General features: G+C 38.5%; 1 protein-coding gene across 1 annotated transcript in view; it reads right to left on the bottom strand.

The window, feature by feature from the left end:
* Positions 1 to 4,468: 4,468 nt before the first annotated feature.
* LOC122808086 (fish-egg lectin-like) overlaps positions 4,469 to 27,420 on the bottom strand; it is a 108,608-nt gene continuing 85,656 nt past the window's right edge. The window contains exons 3-4 of the mRNA XM_044079061.1: positions 18,060 to 18,399; positions 4,469 to 4,873 (exon numbers count right to left, since the gene is read on the bottom strand). Of these exons, the coding sequence (XP_043934996.1) occupies positions 4,726 to 4,873; positions 18,060 to 18,399 (488 nt within the window). The 3' untranslated portion in view covers positions 4,469 to 4,725. The remainder of the gene's footprint in view (positions 4,874 to 18,059; positions 18,400 to 27,420) is intronic.

The following is a 27,420-nucleotide window of genomic DNA, read 5'->3' as shown; positions in this document are numbered from 1 at the left end:
ATTAATACAAAAGTAATAATGTTACAAGGAAACACACCTGAATTACAGAGAACATGAAACCTCTCTAAAGAAAAGTGGGAGTGAGGAGTTCTTTGCTGGACCAGAAGGACAGCGAAATAAGGGGGTCTGAACATTAATTGGAAAGGGTATAGCAATAAAGGTTGAGGAACAAATGAAGCACAGGCAGGCACAATGTAAAGTAACTAGATATTATTGGTAGGGAGTAAAAATGACATTGACTGCGATGTATATTCTACCAAAAACAATGAAACAGGATATAAAGACTGTTATAGGAGAAGTTATACTTTTTCATCAAGGATTTATGGTAGTTGCAGGAGACTGGAACATTATATGAAATAAAGATGTCTCTGGAGGGCCAGCATATCATAGAATACCAGATGAGGGTAGATACTTAGAGAAATATGTGCATATATGTGGGCTTATTGATGTAATGAAAATAAAACTGAATTAAGTGAAATATACATATTTTTTTCAGTGGAATACAGTTTCTTGGCAAAATTAGATAGATGTTTCATACTGAAAGGTCCAAATAATGAAAGCATGCCTAGTGATAGTGTTAGACTATACTATAATTGGGAGTTATTACAGATCAGAAACAGAACTCCATAGTAAAACAACAATGGGTAGATAGGTTATATGGTATGCTGTAATGAAGTTTGATCTTGAGGAGAATGTAGGCATGGAACAAAGTATCTAAGGTCTATAACTGTTTAATAAAGTAGGCTCCAATACAAGTGTGATGCCATTGTTCCATGTGTTCTCAAATTAGGTTGTAAATAGTTAATTTTTGTGTTAACTCTATTTAACTAGTAATGTTAAGTCAGACATGGAATTAAGATTGGTTGAATAGCTGATGATGGTATTTTGATTTGCATGCTTAATGGCAAGTTATTGATAACTGAATATGAGTACTGACTCTCTGACATTAGGCTATTTTATTAGTATTATATAATAAAATATTTGCATTGCTTAAAAGAAAAAAAATGAAGTTATAGGTTCATAGGTTGATACTAGGCTATCTGCCCTAGGGCATTTCTAAGCCTAGCCAGAGTATGTTTGGCTTTCGCCACCCTTTTAGATTAGTTGACTGTGCCTTTGTATAGTAGGTCACAGAAGGTAGCCCTTTTAAGGTTTGTTTACTGTACCTCTGTCAAGCAGCAACACAGAAGAGATCCCAGGGGTAAACTTACGATCTCCCATCCAAGATTTCTCTTGAAGAGGGTCAGTGAGGGGCTCTGCCTGACATGGATTGGGATTTTGTTCCAGAGTGAGGGGAGCCTCTGGGATATGAATCTGTCCCTCCAGCATGTCCTATTTATTTCTGTGCTGAGGTTTAAGTCCCTGGGGCGTGTAGCTCTAAGGGATTTGGATTTTCTGAGGTGAAGCATGTCCATTAATTCCGGGTTGGACATGGCTTTATATGTCAGACACAGATCGCCTCTGAGTAGGCGGTATGCAACTGAGTAGAGCTGGAGTTTCTTCAGCCAAACTGCACAGGGCATCTGTTTGAGCTCCTTGAGCCTCTTGGTGAGATACTTTTGGGGTCTTTCTAATTGCTGAAGGTGTCGGGTAAGGTACATCCCAAACGGGGCATTGTACTCAATTATGGGCCTGATAAGTGATGAGTAGAGGGGCACAATGACCTCTCTTGATCTAGATGTGAACCCTTTCATGATAAGGTGGGCTATATAGAAGGTCTTTCTAACCACTTTGGCAACGTGATTGTCAAAGGAGAGATTGCTATCTACTTGGGTCCCCAAGTCCCTAATTACTTCTTCCGTACTTAATGGATTACCACATAGTGGTAATTTGTGGGCACTTTGTTTTTTCCAAAGGGGATGACTATGCACTTTTTAGCATTTAGCTTTAGGCCATGGCTCTGGCACCAGTTATCTGTCTCTGTGAGACCCTTTTGGAGGATGCTTGTGTCAGTTGGAGAGAAGATTATAGCACCCAGTTTGCAGTCATCTGCGAACTTGGTCAGCCATAGTCCACCCGTGTTAGCCTGTACCTCGAAGAAATATATACCGAACAAGAGAGGTCCCAGGACTGAGCTTTGTGGGACACCACTTGTAACTGGTTTAGAGTCTGACATGGCACCTGCTATTCTGACCATGTGGGTTCTATCCCTGAGACAGTTTGCAACCCATCTTGTGACATAGGGGTTGATATTTAAGCTGGTGAGCTTATTTATGATGCCCAAGTGGGGTATTGTGTCAAAGGCCTTTGCGAGGTCCAGGTAGGCTGTGTGGACTACCTTCCCTTCATCTATGGCTTTGGTAACTGTTTCAAAGAAGTCAACCAGGTTCAAGAGGCAAGATCTGCCCTGAATGAAGCCGAATTGGGTAGGATCCAGTGTCTGGAGGTTCCCAACGTCTTTGTTTATAATTTCCATGATGATACATTCCATAGCTTTGCAGACCAGGCTAGTCAGGCTTATAGGGCGATAGTTTCTGGGGTCTGTTGTGGCACCACCTTTGTGGAGTGGGACCACTGTTGCTGTATGCCATTTCTTGGGAACATATCCTGTAGTAAGGCTGAGATTGAACAGTGACTTTATATGAGGGTTTAGTTCTTCTTGGAGCTCGTGTAAGACGCAGCCTGGGACACCGTCTGTTCCCATTGATGCTGTGTTTTTAGCTTTGGAGAGGGCAGCTCTCACCTGTGCATCTGTGATCTCAGGAAGGCTACACTCTGTTGGGATAGACATTTGCTCTTTTGGGGGGGAAGAGGGGGAGAAGTTTGCACTGAACCTTTCTGCCAGGATGTTGGCAATGTCTGTGGGTTCAGTGAATTTTTTGTCATTTTGCACTAACTCAGAACATATCTGGGAGTTGCCTCCCAGGTTTCTGACATAACTAATGAAGGCCTTGTGATTATCTTTAGTGTCTTGTGCAATTTTTCTTTCAAAGCTGGCCTTAGAAGATTTTATGAGGGATCATAGTTTCTTGCTAGTACTGATCAGTGACGCCTTCCCTGTTTGGGATTTTGCTCTGTCATGTAGTAGCTTTCTCCTTCTGTTGTATAGCTTATTTATGGCCAGGGTCCACCAGACAGGTCTCCTGCCTTTGGAAGAGTGAGTCTTGGTTTTATTTGGGATAGCATGCTCCATGCATTCCTGTAGGTGTCCATAGAATGCTTTTGTAAAGGATTCTGCATTTTAGGCCATATATTGTCCACTGGCCCTGGGGCTTTGAAGGATTCCACCTCAGTTTTGAGAAGTGTGAAGTTTGCTTTTGAGAAGTTCTTCATCGTGGTTTCCTTGGCTGGGGGTGGGGACGGAATATGGATGTCCATTGAGATTTGTTTATGGTCTGATCTTACCAATGAGGGGTATACCTCTGGTGTGGAACATAGAGACCCCATGTTGGTGATGACCAGATCCAGTATGTTTTCCCCTCTTGTGGGAATGGTGACCAGTTATTCCATAGCATGGACTAGGGTGTTTGGGCTTGAGTAGTTTTCCCAATCGATGTTTGGGTAGTTGAAGTCATCCAATATAATAGTGTTTGGAGAGACCTTCATATTCTCCAGTGTTCTCAGGAAAGCCGAGTGAGGTTCCTGTATTTGGGAGGGTCGTCTGTAGCAGGCTACAAACTGAAAGGCAGTTTTGCCCACTGTTAGTTGCACATGGATGGTCTCTGATGCTTCGTGCAGTGCCACTAGCCTGGAGGTGTGGGTATCTTTGATAAATATGGATACTCCCCCTCCTTTTGTAGTTCGGTCCACGTCAGCTGTCAGCTTTCAGTATTTATTCCCTTAGCACCATCACATAAGCAGCTACTGTACTGCATACACAGATTCATACTCAGGACTGAGCTATACTAGTTGGATATTTAATGCAAGACAACAACATAGCATGAGGTTTAATGTGAAATACTTTCTGTCTTCTACAGAAAAGAGCAGTTCTTCCTTCAGGGTATAAAATCAGATTGCTGTATCTGTGTAGCATGTAATATCTTTGATTAATATTTTATTGCAGTTGTCAGTACACCATAAGACCCTTTCGGGTGTTGGGCACTAGTGGCCATTAACATATATAGAAATTATAAGGCCTTTTACTGCAGTTGTTGCAGAAATTTCTGTCTCTGGTAACATAAACAACCAGAAACATTCAGCAAACTACCAGACCTTATAACCTGCTCAAAGCATAATTGTAGTCATTTTTGTGACATAGGAGAGATGTGGAAAGGAATTGAAAAATGACAGTCATGTTAAATACTATTATAATATGCCAGTGATACTGAACCCTTCTCCTTCTGCAGCCATTCTTAACTATTAGGCATTATATTTAGAAATACAGAAGGAAAAGATCAGCTGAAAATAAAACAAACGAGAGAAAAACACATTTATGCAGTGTCATTGAATCTTGTATTACATCAATAAAAGTGCATAAATCTTTATTATCAGTTACTTTAGAAACAAAAAAGAAGACTTTGTGCATTTATTTGTTTTTAGTTATTTATTTCTTAATTAGGTAGTTTTGTCCACAATGATGTAGAGAGTTACAAGAAACAGTATATGTACCTACTAGATAATAATTTCATGAAGGAGTTACTTATAAGGCAGATTACTATTATGTAGCATTCAGGTCTGTCATGACAACCCAGTAAAAAAATCAGACATTGAAAACCACTGATATGTATTTCATAAAGTCTGGATCAAACCAGAGGTAGTGTAGCATAAATAGCATGCATCATTATCCTAAACAACTTTACATTTGAGGATCTTCCCATCATCTGTAATAAGCCAGAGTTTCCCAAGGTCATATGAAGCATACTTGATTTTGCCACCACAGACTGCAACTTGAGTCCAGGAAGTTCCAATTGGATTGCTTGCAGTGATTCCTTCCCTGCAAGAGAAAACAAAAATTTTTATTCATTTGTTTGTTGGTTGTCTGTCAAATCAAATCCTGTTTTGCTAAGATTGAGAGCCTCCAGAACCCACTTTTCTTGGGAGTGGTTCCTCATTCCAAAATACTTACTTGCCTCACCTTCCTGTTGCTCCCCATCAAACCAGTTTGCTGAGAACTGGAAGATCCTATTGGCAGTCTAGCTTGGGTTCTTGTTTTTTTTTTCCCATTCCCCCATTTTACTTTGCTACTAAAGATGTAATGCAGTACCATAAACTAATCAAAGAAATGGCAGAACTCATGCTCTAATGATCTTACCTTAACACAGCTTGTTTTTGAGCCTGTTTGTCCTTACAGATGCACATCTGACTGCTGTGAGGACTTTATGGGGAGTTGTGTAGTAAAGCTGTGTGCAAGCATTATATTATTGAAAAAATATGTCTCTATACACATATATTCACATGAAACACACAGCTGATTTTGAAGAACTCTCGGTTATAACAAATCAATGTTTCTTAATCCCAGTGTCTTTCAAAAATGTAGTAATACATTAGAAAATATATCACGTTAATTTTTGGTTTTGGAAGGAAAAACATGGCGAGTAATTATGGTTGTTAGTTGAGTAACAAATTTAAGAAGTCAAAAGGAACCTTGATGATTGGATGGGAGAATAGAAATTCCCCCCGGGGATCACGTCAGTCGCTCTGCTAGACAGGGGTCCAGGGAAGTAAATAGTGTGGGAAAAAATAGCCAGGGAATTTTTATGGCTAGGCTTGTATAGGCCCTAGGGCCGATAGCTTAGTATCAACCTATGAACCTATGAATATAGAAATTGTCAGTAAGTAACCTTTATCATCTTTTATTTATTCACACAGTGACACTGCATTTTAAGTTGGCACTGTTAACACCTTCTTTAAAGATTGCCAAGTGGAATTTTAACAGTGTTTAGTAGTCATTGAGAGTGAGTGTTCCCATTCTTTGTCGTTATGACTTTTACCAAATTCCTCTTTATTTGACTTTCTCTCAGAGAAGCTTACAAGGAATGATGACAGTTATTACTGTTAAGTGATACATTGTTGCTGTTGAATGTCACAGTTGTTATTGTTAAGTAATATGTTGTTGCTGTTGAGCATAATGTATAATTTCAAGAAGTTCAGTGCCTAAGCCATGGTTAGATTGAAATCCATTCTGGAAATAGTATGGACTTTATTAGATGATCAAGACACTGGTGCTGGATGCATTTTCCAAGAATTTATGGAAAAGATGAAAAGACTGCAGTTGACTGATAGTTATTTAGAGCAGCTTGGGAAGCACCTTTGTGAATAAGTACAATAGTTATTTTCTTCCCACATGCTGGGGTATGCCCCCCCCCCCACCCTTTGAAGGCACTGTTGATGAGGATGCTTACAAGAGAAGTAGAAGCAGGTGTTGAAACCTTTAGAAATTCCAGTGGTAGTCAAATATTTTTGAGTGAGGTTTAAAACGTTTAAGTTTTATGGTGATAAACATATTAAATATTCGTAAAATGATTTCTATAAACTATAATAGTGTAATCATGTATTGTATTTCCTGACCTGATCAGAAGTTATATATGCCCCATTATCAAACCTGAGTAAAGTGTAACATGACAAGCTGTCAGCACGAAAGGCATGTAAAACAATGCAGTCAGCACCTATGTATAATAGGCTGTATTTTAGTCTCTGTGTGACATTTCTCAATAAACGCATAAGGACTTATACTTGGATATCAGATATATAATGTAGCTAGGATTTCAAGCACAAAATGCCCATAATATTGCAGTGAGTTAAAGATATTGACTACTTTATGAAATAGGAGGCTCTTAAGTAGATACCAGTTTGCTGCTTGTAATGTTGAGTTAAGACTTAAATGCATCACAACCCATTGAATTTGTCCTGGCCATATTACCATAGTCATTGCAGAGAGTTTTGGTGTTAACACATTTTCACTTACTGTAATGGTCACAGTTCTAGAGAAATATATGTAATTTTTATTTCCAGTGAAATGCCGGTTCTGTACAGTTATATTCTGAAGACATTTGGCATTCCTCAACCTTAAAAGAAGCTATGTATCCATACCATTGGAAATTGGGTTTATTGCAACACTCCATAGAAAACCATGCATCTGGCATCTAGTTGCAACAGACTGTATTTCAATCCTGCTTTAATAATTGTTAATTAACTTTTACTGACTTTCATTTGCACAATAATGTATAAATACATTTGCAATTCCTATCCTATCCTTAAGGACTTAATTACTGTTCAGTATTGAAATTGGCTCAGCCATATTACCTTGGTAATTACAGAGACCTTTAATGGTAGCATAATACTGAAAATGCCACTGTTTTGCAGACATATATATAATTTGTACTTAGTGTTGTCTCAGTACAGATACATTCTAGGCATGTATGCCATTCTCTACCATGTACTAGAAATGTAATCTACCTGTCCTAAGACAAACTATGTATAGTGTGACATACAACACTATGACAGTAAAGAGTGCATGTATACACACACACACACACACACACACACACACACACACACACACACACACACACACACACACACACTCATATATGTGTGTGTGTGTGTGTGTGTGTGTGTGTGTGTGTGTGTGTGTGTGTTTGTATATATATATATATATATATATATATATATATATATATATATGTGTGTGTGTGTGTGTGTGTGTGTGTGTGTGTGTGTGTGTGAGAGAGTGTGTGTGTGTGTGTGTGTGTGTGTGTGTGTGTGTGTGTGTGTGTGTGTGTGTGTGTGTGTGTGTGTGTGTGCTTGTGTGTATATATGCATATAAATTTCAATCATCCTTTGACAGTTCTTAGTGAAATATTTAGAAATATTACGATAAAGTTCATCCCTGTCCATATTCTAGTGCAACTTAGATCTATGGAGAAGAAACAGAAAATTTACCCAAGACTGCCCTGTGCTACTAATGGACACAGGAAGCTCAAAAATGCTTTATGCCATGCAGGAGTCCCCTCAAATTATCTATGGTATGAGCCCAGTTATCCTCATCAGGGTAATTTATTATTTTCAACCATGGGATGGGTAAGGACAATCTGTAAACAAATAGGATAGGTTATTTCAAGCAAAAAAAAGGGAAACTGGCTTGGCTTAAAATGGTCCACAAGGGCAGCTAGCCTAGTACTTACCTATGCACCTGTGAACCTATAAATGAACCAGCCACTCATGTATAGACTACACAGCTAAGAATGACATTCTTTCCTAAGTTAAGTACTTACACACAGATTGACTTTGAAGTCAACTGAGCAATTGTTTCCAGTCCATCTAGTTAAGTTTGGTGGTGATGTCATGCCAATGACAGATAAGAGTCCATTTCCTGAATAAATGCACATTATTTTTCTTCTGATTCTCAGGATAATTATGTTTTGGGTCTGGACTACAATTTTCACCTTAAAAAGAAGTCATATAAGCATACCTTACAAAAACTGAATATAATGCCCCTTGATAACCTGATAGATTCTAATGTTTGTGTGGGACGTTTGGTAGTAGTAGTCATTATAAGGTTATTACATCTGAAGCAGTTTAATATTTTCTGTAAAATATCTTGGAAAATAGATATGGATATTCATTTGCAAACTATACTTTTGCTTGTTCTTGGGTTTAAAATAAATGAAACTGCTGTATCTAGGATTTCTGACTATCCAGTCACAATTATTCCCAGTAGTAGTTTTTTCCTGTCTGGACAATTTAAGTGCTTAAAAACATCAGTCAGTTTTAGAGTCAAATAAATAGAGATTTTTAGTTCAGATGTTGTAACTGCAGAATAAATGCTTGAATTTATGTATTATGCATTTCATCCATGAGGAGAAAGGAAAATATGCATTTTTGTTGTAAACTGATTATGATGATGATTACAGTCAGCATTTTTTCATGCATAACAACTCAGCATCGATGTCCAGGCAAGTATATAAATCGTGACACCCTTGCATAGATAGTTCTATTGTCTCTGATGGAGCTGGTTAGATGGTATTGTGATTTACAGTGGGTATGTCATGAAATTAAAATAAAGTACATTTCTAAAGACAAAACGTAGACTGTGGTGTCATTTATTTCATTAAGTTTCATAGATCAGTAGTTGAGGAGTTTCCAACACAACTTTTCTGACTAAAATATACTCCTTCTAATATGGCACTGCACCTCAGATAAAAAGTGTGATTATTTTTTCACATAGCCCCCCCCCCTCCGTGCAACACACACACACACACACACACACACACACACACACACACACACACACACACACACACACACACATTGCACTGGCAAGTCAGATCAATGATCATTTAACCACAGTCATGTGATTGTAAATATCATTTGCTTTAATATTCAAAGTGCTTCCTCCCTACTATAAAGAAATAAGAATTTTTTTTGACTGGGTACATTTTTGATCTTTGACTTTGCTGCAGTCAGTGAACAAAATTCAGGCCATAGCAATGTATTTCACCTCTATAGTTTGGTATGCAGACTTGACATATACCAGACTGGACAGGAATAGGGTGACTGTAAGCTATTTGTTCAATGTCAGGATCCTTGATATCACAAAGATAATGAGAAATTTCAAGCAAGATAAATAAGAACTATGACCTAGTGGTGGCGTATGCAGCAGTGAATGACCTGGGGAGATCTACCCAGAGGGACATGCTGAGAGACATAATGGAATTTACAGTGCTTGTGCAGAAAGGCACTGGTCTTGAGTAGTATCTTGCCTAGATACCAATACAAGATAATTATCCAAGAAGTTGGTGTAAGTCTAAGGGGACCAGTATGTGTCAGCCTGGGATGAGATGGCAGATAAGTCTTCCTGTTTCATCAGGAATGGTTTACACCTCTCAGGGCTTTCACATACTGTGTAAAGTCTTTGCTGCCCCAATAGTGCTTTATTTAGGCAGAGTCCCCCTACTGGACATTCCTGCATAGCAAATTCAAAACAAAATTTGAATAATATGGTGGCACTACTCAATGCTAGAAGTCAAAATATAAAGATTACAGAATACAAGGCCCTCTTGCAATTTGACGACATTTGTATTTGTGTAGTTACTGAGATATGGTTTTAGTGCAGTGAGAGTATTCACTCTATGCTAGGGTTTAATAATGCTTATCATGACTTCAGGTCCTTGGAGGCAATAGCTGTATTTCTTGTAAACACCATCACCTCATCACAAATTATCCACAATACTAACTTGGCGCTCCTTGAGATCACCGTTAACAAATCTAACCATTATTTTACTGTTAGCTACAGATCCTCAGCAATGTCCTCACAATTCATGGAAATTGAGGGGTTAAATATCAAACCAAATACCTTCTTACTAGGGGACACTGACTGGGTGATTAGCACACTTACACCTCTAAAAATGGGTATACTCAGGCTTTCTTTAACTTTATTAATAGCAATGCACTGGAGCAAATTATAAAACTGCCATTAAAGGATTTAATATCCTTGACCTGGTCCTTTTCCACCTATCTTCTGCCTGAACTCTTCTTCATCCCAGGTTAAATCTGACAACAAATCAGTCTTATTCTCTCTTAAGCTTTGTGGTACCACCAAACCCCAAATGAGACCATCTTTATGTACTTTTCCTGGGTAAAACTACTTCAGCTTGTAGAACCTGTGTAAAATTTCTAAAAATCCTCCACAAATGGATCAAACAGAGATCGCTGTCATATTCATCTCCAGAGTTTATGTGCACCTAACAGCTGCATAGAAATGTCAGTGCCTGTTCACTTAAATTATAATGGTAAATTCAGGTATAACCTCACAGATGGAACTTCTGTATTAATAAACTCTTTAATAGAAGGAGGAAAGTAGTGAAGTGGTCTAAGAAATCCTAGTCCCCCCTTCAATACCACATTGAAATATGGCAGCATTGAACATAAGTGACCTATTAGGAAAATGTAAAGCAGATTATGACTTTAAGGTCACCATAGATGCCAGAGGAAAATACAAATCCTTAATTTATCAGGAAATTAAGGAATAATGACCAACAGTGTATTATCCCTGATAATATCACACACATATTAGTGACAGATTTATTGATAACATTATCCCACCTCCCCACATTGTTGCAGCCACTATCCCCTGAAAATGTAATTTCCCCTTAAAATCACTTTTCAAAGGCTGAAAATAATATTTACATGAGACCAGGCTGCATTCTCATCAGTGCAAAGTATGTACTATCTGAGCGGCTTCATAAAATGTTTAATTGTAGCTTATCCACATTGGTTTATGCCTGATGCTTGCAGAACAGACACTATAATCTCCTGCACATGGCTGGACCCTCTATAAATCCAGGTAATTATTGGCCCATCACCATCATCAGCACCAGTGCAAGCCATATATATAAACTCTTGTAAAAATAACACTGCTGCAGCTGGATACACAAACCATTTATATATATATATATATATATATATATATATATATATATATATATATAAACTGATGGAGCACATCATCTCAGAACTTATTTGTGCAGACTTAGCAGCCTAACTGATCTAGGCCCCATCAGCTTGGTTTTGTGAAAGGAAGATCCTACTTATCTTGACCTGCCCAAGGCTTTTGGTACCATCTCCCACACTGGTATTACTGAAAAATTAGACAGACTTAATGTAAACCCTTACACTGTCTGCTATATTGAAACCTGATTGTGCGACAGATCCCAAGTTGAGAAAGTTGTTGGCACCTTCTCTGAATGTAAAATTGTAAGTAGTGGAGTCAAACAGTGATCAGTGCTATGCCCTCTTCTATTTGACATTATTTTGTAGACATCCAAGGCAGAATTACAGATGTGGTTTATCAAGTTTGCTGTTGACTACAAGCTGGGCAGTGTTATCTCTTTATCCTTTGATATTAAAGAGATCCAACAATGGCTGCAATATGCACCTACCTAGATTATGGAAAATAGTCCCAAGTTAAATGCAAAAAAGTACATTGTTGTGGTGCTCAGCAAGAAAGCTACTCCCATCTGATATAATATAAATGGTATTCATCATCAGACAGAAGTCATAACAGACTGTGTATTAATGAGGACAGCTGTCTCTTCTCTCTCTCTCTCTCTCATTTGATCAACATGTTTCCACTGTAGTCAGGAAATCCTTCTGTATGAATCAGTTCATTTCCAAGGGAATATCTTCAAGATCCATAAAAGTCATCCCACCATTCCACTCCTTTACCAGACCAATCATTAAATATAGTGATCCGTTTGATATGCACAAATCCAAGCATATCACTCAACTGGAAAGACCCCAAAGATTTCTAACCAAGAAAATGAAAGGCCTTGCATCCTTTAACATCCCTGTTCATTGTGAACATCAGTGTGCTTACCGAACTAGATTCATATCCTGACATTGTCAGTATCTCAGTCTTTATGAAGTAAACTAACTGTGATCATTATCTTTAAATGTAGCTGCATATCTAGTATTGTTTATTATGCACCACTTTTTCTCCTGTGTATATGTGCTGCCCATGTGGTTCTTAACAAATACTATTGCATGTACTAAGTTCTTCCTTGAATACCACCCATTCAGTTATGTAAGGTAATTCTGAAGGATGACTGTATCAGCTGATGATATGGGTCAACAGCCTTCCTTAAAGGCATTAACATACATGCAAGATTGTAGTTCACACTTTAATGACAGCTGTAAAGAAACTGAATAACAATGACTCCAGTTTGGATCCCTGTGGTCACCACTTACTGTTATCTGTCATCCTTGACCAACATTCAGCTAGTTTCACTCAGTATTTTTATTATTTATACAACTACTCATAAACTTCTATTTTATTATATCCAGACTTCCTTTATTACCAGCATGCAGATGGAGTAAAAGATTTTTCTTAGAACCAGATACACAATGTGAACATTTAAACTTGTGCCTTGTTGGCTGAAACTTGTTTAGATAATGCTACTATACGGCCACGGTGGTGCAGTGGTTAGCATTGTCGCCTCACAGCAAGAGGTTCTCTGGTTCAATCCTCAGCTGGGGTGCCTTCTGTGCGGAGTCTGCATGTCCTCCCTGTGGTCACATGGGTTTCCTCTGGGTGCTCCGGTTTCCTCCCACATCCCAAAGACATGCTGTAGGTGGATTGGACACTCCAAATTGGCCCTAGGTGTGAGTGTGTGCGTGTGTGTGCCTTCCGTGGAAGGTTGGGTGCCGGGCTGGCAACTCGACACTGTAAAACTCCACTGCCAATCATGAGCGGACAGGTGATCTGCTGTGGCGACCCCTAACCGGGAAAAGCCAGAAGAAGAATTCTGGGGGAAAAATGTTACTTTTAACAGAGTCATGCAATTCATAATGTAATCAAAACAAATTTCTGATGTTTTACCTTAATAATGAGATGACAATTTTCCATAACTTTACAAACCAGACATAGACTACTTGGTCTAAAGTTTGTAGGGTCTGATGCAGGTCCATTTTTGAGTACTGAGACTATACGGCCTGCTTTCACATATTGGGCAGACTACCTGTTTTCAGAGGCTATACTGAATAAGTGTAACAGTGGTTTTATCCTGCTGTCCTTGAGTTTACCTAGAAATATTCATAGAATGTTATCAGGCTACTAAATGAATACATGTGTACAGTATTCATAAAGGAAGGGGGGATATATAACCAAATTGTAGAAAATCCAGAGATGGGTGGGATGGTCCCAGCTTTTTCACAGAAAAGATCATGAAAATTTCAAAATATAAAATCTGAAGCAGGACATGTAGTCTGATGAAGTTTAACACAGACTTTGTAAGTGACTGAGAGGGAGAAGCGGAAATACAACTAAGCATCAGAGAAAGAAGCTAAGAATCTTCAGGTCTAGATGTGTTTCTCTTCACAAGACTAGGAGTTGAACAGAAGCTGAAAACTACTTACCTGCCATTTTGACCTTATTTGTAGTGTATATATTGAAATCACTGCTGAAAGAAAGAATTTTTGAATAGTTTGAAGCTGTAAGAGTACTGCACCCCCCTGTACTATGAGCCCCCAGCAGGAATATTGTGAGTTACAAATCCAGTTGTGAGTGTGTGTAGGTGAGGAGGTTAGTATATAAGAAATGGACTACAAATTTGACCTATACTGAGTAAAGTATTCAATATATTAACACAGAGAGGTTAGTGAACAAATTAGTCTTGTAATTTGCCATAAATGGGTTGCATGATCACAGGCTCAAAAGCATTAAAAGGCAAATTAATCTAGAGGCCATTTATATTTTGCCAGTACCTGCCCTCATGATGTACTACTTCCATTTGTTCCATTGACAGGATAAATGTCTGTCTCTCCAGCATATTCTAGCTGTATGTTGGTAGACATTTACATCCATAGTTGGAGTGTTTGTGCATGTAAAAATGATCCAAAAGGATATATGATGACACAGAATGCATCTCTACTTAGGAGCCTATAAAAGGCAAGGTATAGAGATAGGTCTGCAAGCCTGTCTTGGTAGCGAATGGTTTTTAGTGCAATAATCATTTTAATTAGGAACATTTGTGCCTTTCTAAAAGCATGATATGTCTGACTAGGGGCATACTTGCTTGTTCTGAAAAATACACTTTCAATGGAATTCAGACTTTTGAAATTTTCCATGTGGCAACTATCACCCACCACCCCATCACCCACAATGCAGGAGTTTTTGCTCCTGCACTCCTTATTTTAGTATAATCGTCTTCAAGGGTACTGCAACTTAGAGAAAAGGGATATTTCCAAAATACAAAGTATGACAGTAAATGCATTCCACTCTTGTGAAATGGTGTTGCTAGCTGGTCATTCTCAGTATCTGCAAAGGTGGCATTTTTAAAGGTCTGGGGAAAAAGAATAAAACAAATATGAAGATGCTGTGAAATAACCAAGAAAAAGAGTAAATAACTGTATGGGAAGCATCAATAAAAAAGAATTAAACACTAGGGGTAGCAATATCAATATTTGTGTGCAGAGCTCATTGTAAACGGAGCCACCTATACTGAGACAGAAGATATAGCAAACCTCCTGGCTAATAAATTTAGCTCCAACTTGACTCCTCACTCCCCCCCTCAACCTTCCCTCAGGAAATAGCACAAATATAACTCCCCCTTCTGTCTCTAGGGAACAGGTATGTAATGCTCTCTCTAAGACCAAGAACACTGCATCAATGGGCTCAGACAATATCCCAGAATGCCTTCTAAATAGCATGAAACATGACCTATCAGGGCCTCTGGAATTATAATTTAGCTGTAGCCTCCAAAGAGGCTTCATGCCTCATGAACAGAGAAAGGCAACAGTCATCCTTCTGCACAAAGGTGGGCCATCTACAGACCCTGGAAACTACAGACCCATAAGTCTCACTAGTCTTATATGTAAAGCCATGGAAAAAATTATCATGGAGATGATCCATAGACATATAGTAAACCTCCAGACAGTGGACCCAACCCAGTTTGGTTTTGTAAAGGGCAGATCATGCCTACTCAACCTGGTGGACTTCTTTGAGAAGGTCACCAAAGCAATGGATGAGGGCAAAACTGTTCACACTGCCTACCTTGACCTGGCCAAGGCATTTGACACAATACCCAACTCGGGCATTGTTGACAAAATCAAGAGGTTAGGTACAAACCTGTATGTCACCCGGTGGATAGCCAACTGGCTCACAGAAAGGACCCAGGAAGTTAGAATTGGGGAGTCCACCTCTACAAAGAGGCCAGTCACAAGTGGAGTCCCTCAGGGATCAGTCCTTGGACTGCTGCTTTTTGGCATTTACTTCTCAGAAGTCAAGGCAAATGTCAGTGGTCTCTGGCTGACTAAATTTGCAGATCATTGCAAATTAGGAGCTGTCATTGAATCTCACACTGACATAAATGTTCTCCAGGAGGGGCTGACACAGACAAACAACTGGTGTCAGAGTAATGGACTAAAACTAAATGCCAAGAAATGCATAATAGTATCCTTTGGAAAGTCACCTGTCCCTGGTAACTATCATATTGGCGACACACCCCTTACAGTTGTCCCAGTAGTCGGGGACTTAGGGACACACACACACAGATAGTAATCTAGACTTTGATCATCATGTGTCTACAGTGGTGAGGAAATTATTCTATGTTGCGCAACTTATAAACAAAGGTATGGCATCTAAGTCTAAGGTAGTCATTGTTCCACTGTATTTAGCATTCATCGGATCTATCACTGAGTACAGTGCTCCCTTTGGTATGTACCTAATCAGAGATATCCAACAACTGGAATATCCACAGAGTTCTTCACTAAAAGAATACAGGGTGTAAGTAATATGTCCTATGCAGACCACCTCAAGGCCCTATCCCTGTATTCTGGCTCCTACAGACTTTTGAGGGGAGATCTATGCCTGGCATCCAGGACATTGTCAGACCCCAATCTGATGGACCTCCTGCATATCCAGAAAACAAACAGTACCAGAATTACCCATTCTAAAGACTTAAACCTTGATTGTGATATAAATAGGACCTGCTGGAGAGATAGGTATGCATCCCAGAGACTACCCCATCTATGGAACAGACTCCCTATCCATGTGAAGCAGAGTTCCTCCCTATTCCAATTCAAGTGCAACTTGGACAATTGGATAGGAAATCAGAAATTCATCCATGGTTTGGCACCTATGTCTCTGATGCAAAAAGGTAACCTGTAAATGGTTCATCTCCCAGGCCCATACTTACACTTATCAAGGATAGCAAAACTTGTCAGAGATTTTGGATGCATGGCTAGGCTTAAAAAGACCCTTGTGGTCATTAGCCTAGTAAACACCTATGAACCTATGATCCTATGAGTAAAAGGCAAGTTATGTGTCTGAGACAAAGATTGACAAGTGGGGCTACAGGAATATATAAAATTTGTTCTGAACAGTAAGAGGGCGTCCACGGTGGTGCAGCTGTTAGCATTGCTGCCTCACAGCAAGAGCTTCTCCAGTTCGATCCTCGGCTGGGGTACCTTCTGTGCGGAGTCTGCATGTCCTTCCTGTGATCGTGTGGGTTCCTCCGGGTGCTTCGGTTTCCTCCCACATCTCAAATACATGCAGTAGGTGGATTGGACACTCTAAATTGGCCCTAGGTGTGAGTGTGTGCCTTCTGTGGAAGGTTGGGCACCAGGCTGGCAACTTGACACTGTAAAACTTCACTGCCAATCATGAGCGGACAGATGATCCGCTGTGGTGACCCCTAACTGGGAAAAGCCTAAAGAAGTTCTGTACAGTAAGAACTATAAGTCATTTTCCTTCTAGTCGGACAGCTGGCAACTGCCCAGCTGGAATATTGTGTGCAGATCTGGAGATGTCATCTTCACACTGCAGGCAGGATGCAGGCAGTTTAAATTCAGGCAAGAACACAGTACATGGCCAGAAGAGCTTCAAATGTGCATTCTTGAGGAAAGCAGGTGGGAGTCAAATATGAGAGAAATATTTAAATATCTTTAGGGAATCCATAGTATATGAAAAACCCATTTTAAAAAAGTGATTTATTAGAACAACTGAACAGAGTGTAGGGATACAAGGAGGATAGAAGTGGGGATTTACAAGGACATATTTTCATAAGGGTGGTGGGTGACAGGTGGTCTTTTGGAAGAAATTGTAGAGTCAGAAACAGTGACAGTATTCAAGGACCCATAAACATAAAATTATTCTTATGAATGGTGAGCAAAATCAGCTGTTGGTTAAGTAACATTTGCACCCTATCCAGTATCTAGAGAAATAGGATAGCTGGATGGGCCTAACAGTCTCTATGTACTGGCAAATATGTCTCTGTTAAGCTGTTCTGGTTTTCCATAGCTGCTTCTCCTTACAGGGGAAGTCATTCCCTGGCTCACACTTTCCTTTACATACCTGCACAGTTCCCTCCTGAGTCTTCTCTTGCTGTACCTTTGTCTCTTGCTTTACCTTTGTATAAGTCTGTCATCATTTTTTATTTCTTGCATCTAGTGGTCTGTGTAATAAAGCCACACCATGGGATCCTGTGTTTTTCTACATAACTTAATGCTGTCATTTCATACTTATAATCTGTTTCTCTCACAAAGCCCCAGAAGCTTGTAAATTGACTAGGCTATCTCACTGTTGGAGAAAAACAGAGTTGCTACATCTACTGGTTGTGTATGGCTATATCCATGTATAATTATTTTTAGTGATCTGAAATAGAAACCTACTGGTACATTACCTGTAGTAAACATCTCCAAGGCTGTTCACACCATAGACACTTCCATCTGTCCCAACTTCAATCATGGATAGTTTACCAGGAATCTGTTGCCATTTAGATCCCTGGCAGCCATCTACAGTAACATCATAACGGAAATAGATGTCATCAATTGAGTTAACTCCCCAGCAGCTGTAAGGTCCACAAGCATAGTGCTTTAGCTTCCCAGCTATGTTAACCCATGGTAAACCAGATCCATCTCGCACTGATGCTGCAGGTTGTCTGTTCAAGCAAAATATGTCATCATTCATGTTAGCACCAGAAATATACTGAGCTCCGCCTGCATCAATCTGCTTCAGAAGACCTGTAAAAATGGGAGAGATATACAGAGCTGAACATAATCTAAAACAAATGTAATTCCCACCTATCTCGCCACAAAATGCAACATTAGTAAGTGAGGTTCATAATTTTATTGATAATGTTTTGTCCTTTACTCAAACCTTTCCCAGCTAAAAGCATTAATATTATTTGACTTCTGTGACTCTCATACTAATCAGATTCATGGCATATGTGGGATGTTATATCCAGTATCCTAAATAATTTTACTGAGTGTTCCTGTATCATTTCCAGGGGCCTCCAAAATGCTGACAAGAATGGCAGCAGATTCTTTGTTGCAGGGATATTCTTGAAATTAGTATTACCTCTGATGATCTGTTAGATAGGATTACATGAGTGCATCAGGATAAACATCATGACATGACTTCAGGATCTTATTTGAGCCACTTAATGTTCACCCAGTGTAGGGAACCAATGACTATGCAGCAGTGGTTCTCTTCCAAAATGAGGGCTTGGGCAACTCTCTTAATAGTATGAACTCAAAAAAAAAGAAGGGCATCTGTGCCTTAGTCATTATACATTTAGGAGATAGGCAAACAAGCAGCATCTGACTGTATGGCCTGTTGGCCTGCCTTAAATACCTGCCTTACAGACCATGGACTTACTTCCTCACAACAGAGAAAGAAATGCTGATGATTTCACATGTACAAAACAACACTTTATTGAATACAGATTTTCACATCCCATTCCCTGCTTAACACCAGTCTATCAATTGCCTACTGTAATGTAGGTCAGGGATCCAAGCCCAGGAAGGCAGATGAGAAATATAGTTATATAATTTTCTGTAAGGTATGCCCTGAACACAAAACGCACATGCACACACATGCACAAAATGCACACAATGCTGCTGAATACAAAAGAAGAATAATCAACGCTGACATGATAACTAAGCCCCCATTTTCACTCTTGCCATGCATTTATTTTCCTTATCTTATGAAAGCATAATGCAACATATGAGTGTGCAGTCCTTGAGAGTGTCTCCAACAAGCAGGGCCAGATTAACAAGGGGGCTGATGAAGTGGCGACAGCTCCATTTTGAAATGCTGAGACCCAGATTGCCAAGTCCTGAAAAGCCACCCCCCCAGAAAATGTAAGAGAAGAGAGGACATCAAACATTGATCTTCTCCTTTAAAGTTGTTCACCTGCACCCGTTGTGGGGCCACTCCCCCAAACTTAAATATACTAACTATGACATCACCATACCTTGGAGAAAAGAGAATATTTCAAGAAATGGCAGTCTTGTACTCAGTATATATAAGCCAAAGTTTTGGCCATTCAGTCTCCACATTACGGGACTTTGGTATTCTGAGTTCCGACATTTCAAACGGTTACCTGCTGCAGTTCCAGGCCTACATGTCTGAAACAGGCTTTGCTATTTCTGGTCCCAGTTTAGACTGAAAGCCTGGACTATTTTCATGCCAAATAAATAGGACCTTTATCATTTTCAGCTTCAGGTCCATGCTCTAGCACTGCCAAAAAATTACTAAGTTATAACTCCAGTGAGCATAATAAAGCTAATTTAAAATAAAAGACCAAAACAAGCAAACAAATGAACAACTTGGTTCAAACCTATCTTATATTCATTTAATAAAAACAAAAGACTAGATTGCATTTCACATATGTGTTGGCTACTTCTCCAAGATCTGATCTGAACTATGAATTACTTTCTATTTTCTTCAAAAATGTTTGCGTGACATGATCAGCCTTTAAAAAATACTAAGCAAATGACAATAACATAGACAGGTAAACATGTCGTCTTTAAGTAATCGCATTTAAAACAGGCAGAAGACAATCTTCTCATTTAATCTTGGATATGAATGAGCATTCACTTTACATTGCCATACATACAAGTCATAATTAATATCACCCTCTCTTAGTTATTTTTAAAAATGATTTATACACCATGAAAAGTGGCATTATATAGCTCAGATTTAAAAAAAAATAGGTCAGCATTGCAAAGGCCATCTGGCAATGGGAATCACTGCCCCAATCAGCCTAGTGTGGCAGGCCCTCTGAACATGTGTAAGTGAGAAGGTTCCACTATTCAAACCCTGCATGTTCTGAGATTCCATAACATTTAGAATTATGGCATGTGTGTGTGTGTGTGTGTGTGTGTGTGTGTGTGTGTGTGTGTGTGTGTGTGTGTGTGTGTGTGTGTGTGGCTGCGCACATGTGTGAGAACAAAGTATAGAATAACAACACTAGATACACATTTAACACCAACTAAAGTCACATGCCCTACTGTTATTCAGTTCTTTAATTGCATGAGTGGGTAGTGGCGGTACAAATGCAAAGCTGTATTGTACATAGTCTACAAAACTATATATCAAGGGAGAGATAATCTCTGAATGAGACAGGAGGAGGAGAGTGGCAAGAGAATTGTGAATACTAAATACTAGAGCATCACAGGGGCCAGACAGCTGATAATGAAGTGAAAAGCATAAACATGGAGACACGGAACCAGATGGTTAAACCAACGGACAGATTGAGAAGAATATCAGTAGCATTATGTTAGAACTATAGATAGCATAATGGGTCATCAGCACAGTATTGAATGCTACTGACATAATCTTCTATCTATTTATTTATTTATTTCATTAGCTAATTTTAATTGTGCAAAAATGATAAACAATATGCACAAATGTTCTGTGGTATCCACTCTACAAGACGTATCTCTTCATAAAGCCATATATCATGTATTGACAAAGTCTCGTAAGTCACACTGATTCTGGCTTGGGGACACATTATGGTTATGGTCGCTATTCTGAACATATTGTAGCGGGTTCCTAAGGGGCACATAGGCATGCACTGCAAGCCCTTGCCTCAAAGTTTGATATTAATATTCTGTCAGTTATTTTGGAGTTTGAACTAGGGCAGAGCTCCATTAGAACACTCTAAGAGTAACTTTGAATTTTACCTGTCCAGTTGCTGTATGATAACTTACCACATCCTATTTGTAAGACATGCAGCTATTCATCTTATCAAGATTACATTAATACCTAGTTGTTCTAATTTATTGATCAATGTTTTGTGTATGACTTTATCCAAGGCTGAAAATATGTCTGTATTAATTACATCACAGCACGTTTCATTTATAGTTGTTATTATATTATTATAGAGGGTTCCTATGAGATCAGCGAACACTTAAAAAAGCGAACGCTGATTGATCGACGTCCGCTGGGTGAAAGTTGGAAATATCGAAGCAACAGAAACCAGAAATATTTCCTAGGGAAAGATTTTGGTTGTCCTTTTCTGTTGCTTCGGTATTTTCAGCACTGTAGTGGAAAGTTACGGTCGGGTTCAGGTAAGTGTGTGATTGTGTGGATGTGGGGGTTAGGTGAGTTAGGTTAGGGAGCATGTTAGGTGTGTGTGCAATTGTGTGGATGTGATGGTTAGAGTGAGTTAGGTGAGTTAGGGTTAGGGAGCGAGTGAAGTGAGTGTGTGATAGTGACGGACCTTCGGGTTAGGGTTTGGGTTAAGGTAAGTGGATAGTTAGTGGTGTGTGTGTAGTTTAGTGTAGGGTTACGTGTTAGATTTTAGGTGTATGTGTGTGGATTTCTGTTTGTTTGGTGTGCTTCTGTTGTGTGTATGTGTTTTGGATCAGCGTTTTTTTTCCCTAAGAAAAAAACTGCTGATATGACAGTTTGAGATTGTAAGCTTTCGCTTACATAACAACCATCAATTAGCGTTCGCTTGTTTCAGCGTTCGCTGATGTAATATAGACCCATTATAGAATGTCATGTTACAGGTAGCTATAGATCTTTTTTCAGCATATGCATGCTGATATATGGACCCTGATTCCAAAAGACTTGCTCTCAGTGTAAGTAACAACTTACCTTGAGAGCAGCTCTTTTGGAATCTGGCTCGCAGTGTAAGTCTTTTTATGGATAGGTCTTATACTGCAGTAAGTTACTTATACTCAGAACAAGTCCAAGTGGTCTGAATAGAGGGATAAGTCAGCAAGCAAGTATTGCTGAAATTGAATTCATCCTCAAGTCTTGGTGAGTACCTTCATGAGGCAGACCCTGTTTTTCACAAAATCTTACCAAGAAGACACTGATATATAGAATGTATTTATATAGCATATATCATGTTCAGATGTAGGTTAAAAATAAATTAAAAAAAAAGAGAGAGAGCTGGGTGCGCAAGACCCAGGATAAAATAGTGCCCAATCCTGGTAGGCACACTGGTGCCAGGACTGGAAAAGATGACAGTGTAGAATCCTCAAAATACAGAAACTTTCCTACAATGGGGCCAGGCCCAGGGGGAGGATGGCCCCCTGTTTTAGAAGGAAGTAGTAGTCCATAAAAATCACAAAAACTGATAGGCCAAAGAAGAGCCATAAAGATGATAAAGTGGACTATTGAGGTTAAGAAAGAAATTATGTATTGTTACTATTATGCAAAAAGCCCAGAATTTCCAGACACAAGATACACAAAATGCTTAAGAGAGAAATTAGAGGAAATAAAAATACTTGCACAGGAAAAACTGTCAGAAACTTCAAATTAAAATTTGTGTTCATTAATACAACAGATTTGTGGAAAAATAGTATATAGTTCAAGAAACATTGATCTGTTTGGAAAAAGACACATATGAGGAAGTTTGAAACTATAAACAACAAAGCCTAGAGATGTTTGAAAAGTATAAAAAAGAGCTATGGACATGATAAAGAAAGAGAGATTTGATATGGTACAATATTTATGCAAAGGAGAAAGCCAAATTAATCAATATAAAGAAGGCAGCCCCAAAGATATTCAAAGAGAAATGCTTGCAAAGACATCTGGATATGAAAAATTTCACAATAAAAACAACAATATCACAAAGAGGGAATGTAGAAAAGAAGATTAATAAAGTAGAAGTTAAAAAAAACTAGAAGTTGAAATTAGGGAGTGCCTGCGAAGTGAAGGATTTGGTGTAGGCAGTCTAATACAGGTTACATCACAGTATGATGGAGTGAGTCCCCAAAGTATGGAGAAGCAGGAAGATCAGGAGACATCTGAAGAAGAAATAAGGACATAGGAAAGAAAAATAGATGTAATATGGTGTAATATTTATGCAAAGAAGAAAGCAAAACTAACCAGTACAAAAAGAGCAGCACCAAAGATATTTGAAGAGAAATGTAAGCAAAGGAATCCAGACATGGAAAACTTTACAATACAAAGAATAAGAAGACAAAGAGGAAAAGTAGAAAAGAGGATTAGTAATTGAGAAGCTAAAGAAATAGAAATTGAGGTTATGGAGTACTGCGAAGTGAAGGATTCAGTGTAGAAAATCTAATTCAAAAAGTAACAAGATAGAGCATTGGATATATAAATTAAGGGGAAACCAGTGTAACAGGAAGCAATTGGTCAGGTGCCATATGAAGATATTTTGGAGCCTTCCACAGGAAACCATTATAAACATTCACTTGAAGCTAGACAGTAAGAGAAGGAACAGAAAACTGTGGAAACTCTGATCCAGTCAATGTTGAGGAGTGATAGGCCAATGCGTTCCCATATGACAGTGCAATGGATGGCACAGGATGAAATTGAAGAGAATGTGCCATAGGAAAATGCTATAGAACTTTCTATAGAATGCCCACAGGAAATGGAAAACAAGGGATGTGCCCTCAGTTTGGAAGAAAATGAGCTAAGAGAAGAGTTGCTTGATTTAATAGACATAGATATATTAAGATCAATGAAAGAAATAGGCTGCAGAAGGTCAATAAAACCCAAAAAGTAAGTAGTCTGATAAAACAAATGAACATAGTAAGATCTATGTGATATAACAGAAGTAAACAGGATATATGACTGTGTAGCTAAATTAATAACTGATAAAAAACTGCCACAAGAAAACAGGGTAGTGAAGGAAAGGAAGGAGAGAAATCGAATACCATCATGGAAGTATTGAATAGAGAAAACTATAAAGCAATTAAGACAAGAAGTGTCACTGTTAGAAGACTATGGAAGAGGGAACAGATCAACAAAAATATTAAGAAAGATGTGATAAAAGCAATGCTCAGTATTAGAACAGACAAGGATCTATCACACACTATTGCAAATAACAAACTAAAAATGTCAGCACAGGCGGAAAAACTTAGAAGATCTGCAGATAAATATCAATAAAAAATACAAAATAAGCAATTTATTGATGACCCAAAAAGTTTTTATATAGAAATGGGAAACAAGGTAAAAGGAATTGAAAGACTGCTAAAAAAAGAAGAAATAGATATATTTTGGAGAAGTATCTATGAAGATCCTATGGAACATAACAAAGATGCTAAATTGCTAGATGAAGTAAAAGAAAGAATACAAAGTTTAGGGGTACAGGATATGAAATGGGATGAAGTAACAGCCAGCGAGTTTGAAACAAAGTTAAGAAAAGCCTCTAATTGGAAACCCCCAGGCCCAGATGCAGTACCTAACTTTTGGTTAAAAGCATTAACATCTTTGCATGAAGATTTAGCCATGAGTAAGAACTATTTATATGTGAATCCCAAACAGACACCAACCTGGCTAACAACAGGAAAAACAATGCTCCTAATTAAGAGTGAACCCGCAAGCTACCCTAAAAATTATAGACCAATAACTTGCCTTCCGATGACATATAAACTATACACTGGAATTGATACTGCAGAGTTTATACTCATTTAGAAGAAAACTCAATTATGGCAGTACAATAAAAAGGCAATAAAAGAAAGTCATATGGAATAAAGGATCATTTGTTGTTCAGTAAAGTCATAGTGGAGAACTGTAAAAAGGGAAGAACCTAAGTATGGCATGGATTGAATTTAAAAAAGCATTTAATAGCATCCTACATTCATGGATAAAAGAGTGCTTAAAAAATGTATAAGATACATCCTACACTGACTGACTACATTACAGTGACCATGGAACAGTGGCAGACCACTTTGCAATTAAGCCATGATATAGGACAAATTATTATCCCAGGGATAAAAATTCAAAGGGGGATATTCCAGAGTGACTCTCTGTCACTGGTGCTATTCTGCCTTGCCCTTAACGCATTAAGCTGTCTACTTAATAGCTTAGGCCATGGCTATAATTTGGCTTGTATTAAACAACAAAGTGTAAAGACTTCTCATCTTCTCTTTGTTGATGATTTAAAACTGTATAGCTCATCAGATGAGGAACTGAAAGCGCAAATGCAAGTTGTCAAAACTTTTTTAGATGATATAAGAATGTCATTTGGTCTTGATAAATGTGCAAAAGCAACATTTAAAGCAAGAAAGCTGCAGCACCAAGTAAACATCAGTTTGGGACAAGAATGTAATATAAAAGAACTTGAGCAAGAAGGAGTATATACATATTTGGGAATTGATGAAGGATCAACAATAAAACATGAACAAATGCAAATAAAACTTAGGAATATTTCAAAAGACTTAAATTAATCCTGAAAACAGCACTGACATCTAGGGGCAAAGTCAAAGCTATAACCCAGTTTGCGCTTCCTGTCCTAGCTTACAGATTTGAAGTGATTGACTGGCCCCAAAATGGGTTGGATAAATTAGCTAAGAAAACAAAAAGGATGCTTCATGCTTACCAAATGATTTATAAAATTCAGTGCATACCAAGATTATATATTCCCCGTTCTGAAGGAGGGATGGGCTTCCTTGAAATTGATTACATGTATAGATCTGTAATTGTGGGACTCCACACATATCTGCTGACCTCAAAAGACACAAATGTAGTGAAAGTTTAGAAACATAAGGAGAATAAATCTAAGATGACTTCTCTGCTTAATCTAGCAGAAGCATATCGGTGTCAAGCAGGAATGGAAATCAGACAAGAAGTAGATAAAAAACAGACTGCAACTGAATGTGCCAAAAAACAAAATAAAGAATAAAAGGTGAAGGACCAGATGAAAAGGCAAGAAATGTGGAAAATGCATAAATATAGTTGCAAGTATAGAAAAGTTCTAGAAGAACCTCATGTTGAATGCATGAATGGTTAAGGAGAGGTGAAGTCGAACCAAAAGATGAAAGGTTAATAGTGGTGGCACAAGAGAGTGGGCTACATACATTTTGGTTCACAAAGTCCATTGAATATGTGGGAGGAACAGACAAATGTAGGTTTTTGCAAAACACATTTAGAAACAGTTGCACACCTCGTTGCTGGTTGCGACATACTAATGGCAGACAGACTGTATACTGAAAGGCATAATAATGTGGTGAGACTGCTGCAATGGAGATTGTGCAAGCATTATAGTACTGAAGTGGCTGAAAAACACTGGAAACATGAGCCACAAAGCATCATAGTAAATGATGAAGCCGATGTCACATAGGATCATCCATTATCAACAGTTCAAAAGATAGATGCTAGAAAACCGGATATAGTGGTCTAAGAAAAGAAGACAAAAGTAGCATTGATCATTGAAATTGCCACACCCATTGCTAAAGTGTCCTGCATACAGACAGGCACAAAGTAATACAATATCAGTATTTGCATGAAGAAGTGAGAGCAATGTGGAAGAAAGATACCCAGATAGTTCCAACAGTAGTAGGAGCAATGGGTCTTACAAGAAAAGAGTCTGCAATCGTATTTAGATATGCTACCAATACATGTAACTCTGTATGAATTGCAGAAGGAGTCATTACTGGGCAAATTGTGGGTGCTGCCAAAGAACACTTTTGGCTGACATCAAAGAGTGAAACAATACTAATTTCATGAACTTTAATCGTACTTTGACTTAGGAATGGGGTCCATTCCCCGTCATGAGATTAAAAACTCAAAATATTTGGAAAAATTAAAAAAACAAGAATAAGTCTTTTGGAAACAGGGCAGACTTGCATTGAGAGCAACTCTTTTGGAATTTGGCACATGGTTTCAAGTTCCAACCTTTCCAGTACTGACCATAATTTATCCACAGCAACCGTCTCCATTATTTCTCTACAACAAGGAAGTGAACTTATGGTTCTGTATGACTTTGGGTTTGTCCTCTTCCTGTTTCCCTTAAAGATGCATTTAACAAGTTCATGTCTCCAATCTTGAGG

The sequence above is a fragment of the Protopterus annectens genome, chromosome 8.part0 (assembly GCF_019279795.1).
Source record: "Protopterus annectens isolate FY-2018-M chromosome 8.part0, PAN1.0, whole genome shotgun sequence".
NCBI classification, from domain to species: domain Eukaryota; kingdom Metazoa; phylum Chordata; order Ceratodontiformes; family Protopteridae; genus Protopterus; species Protopterus annectens.
This window is presented reverse-complemented; position numbering and strand designations above follow the sequence as displayed.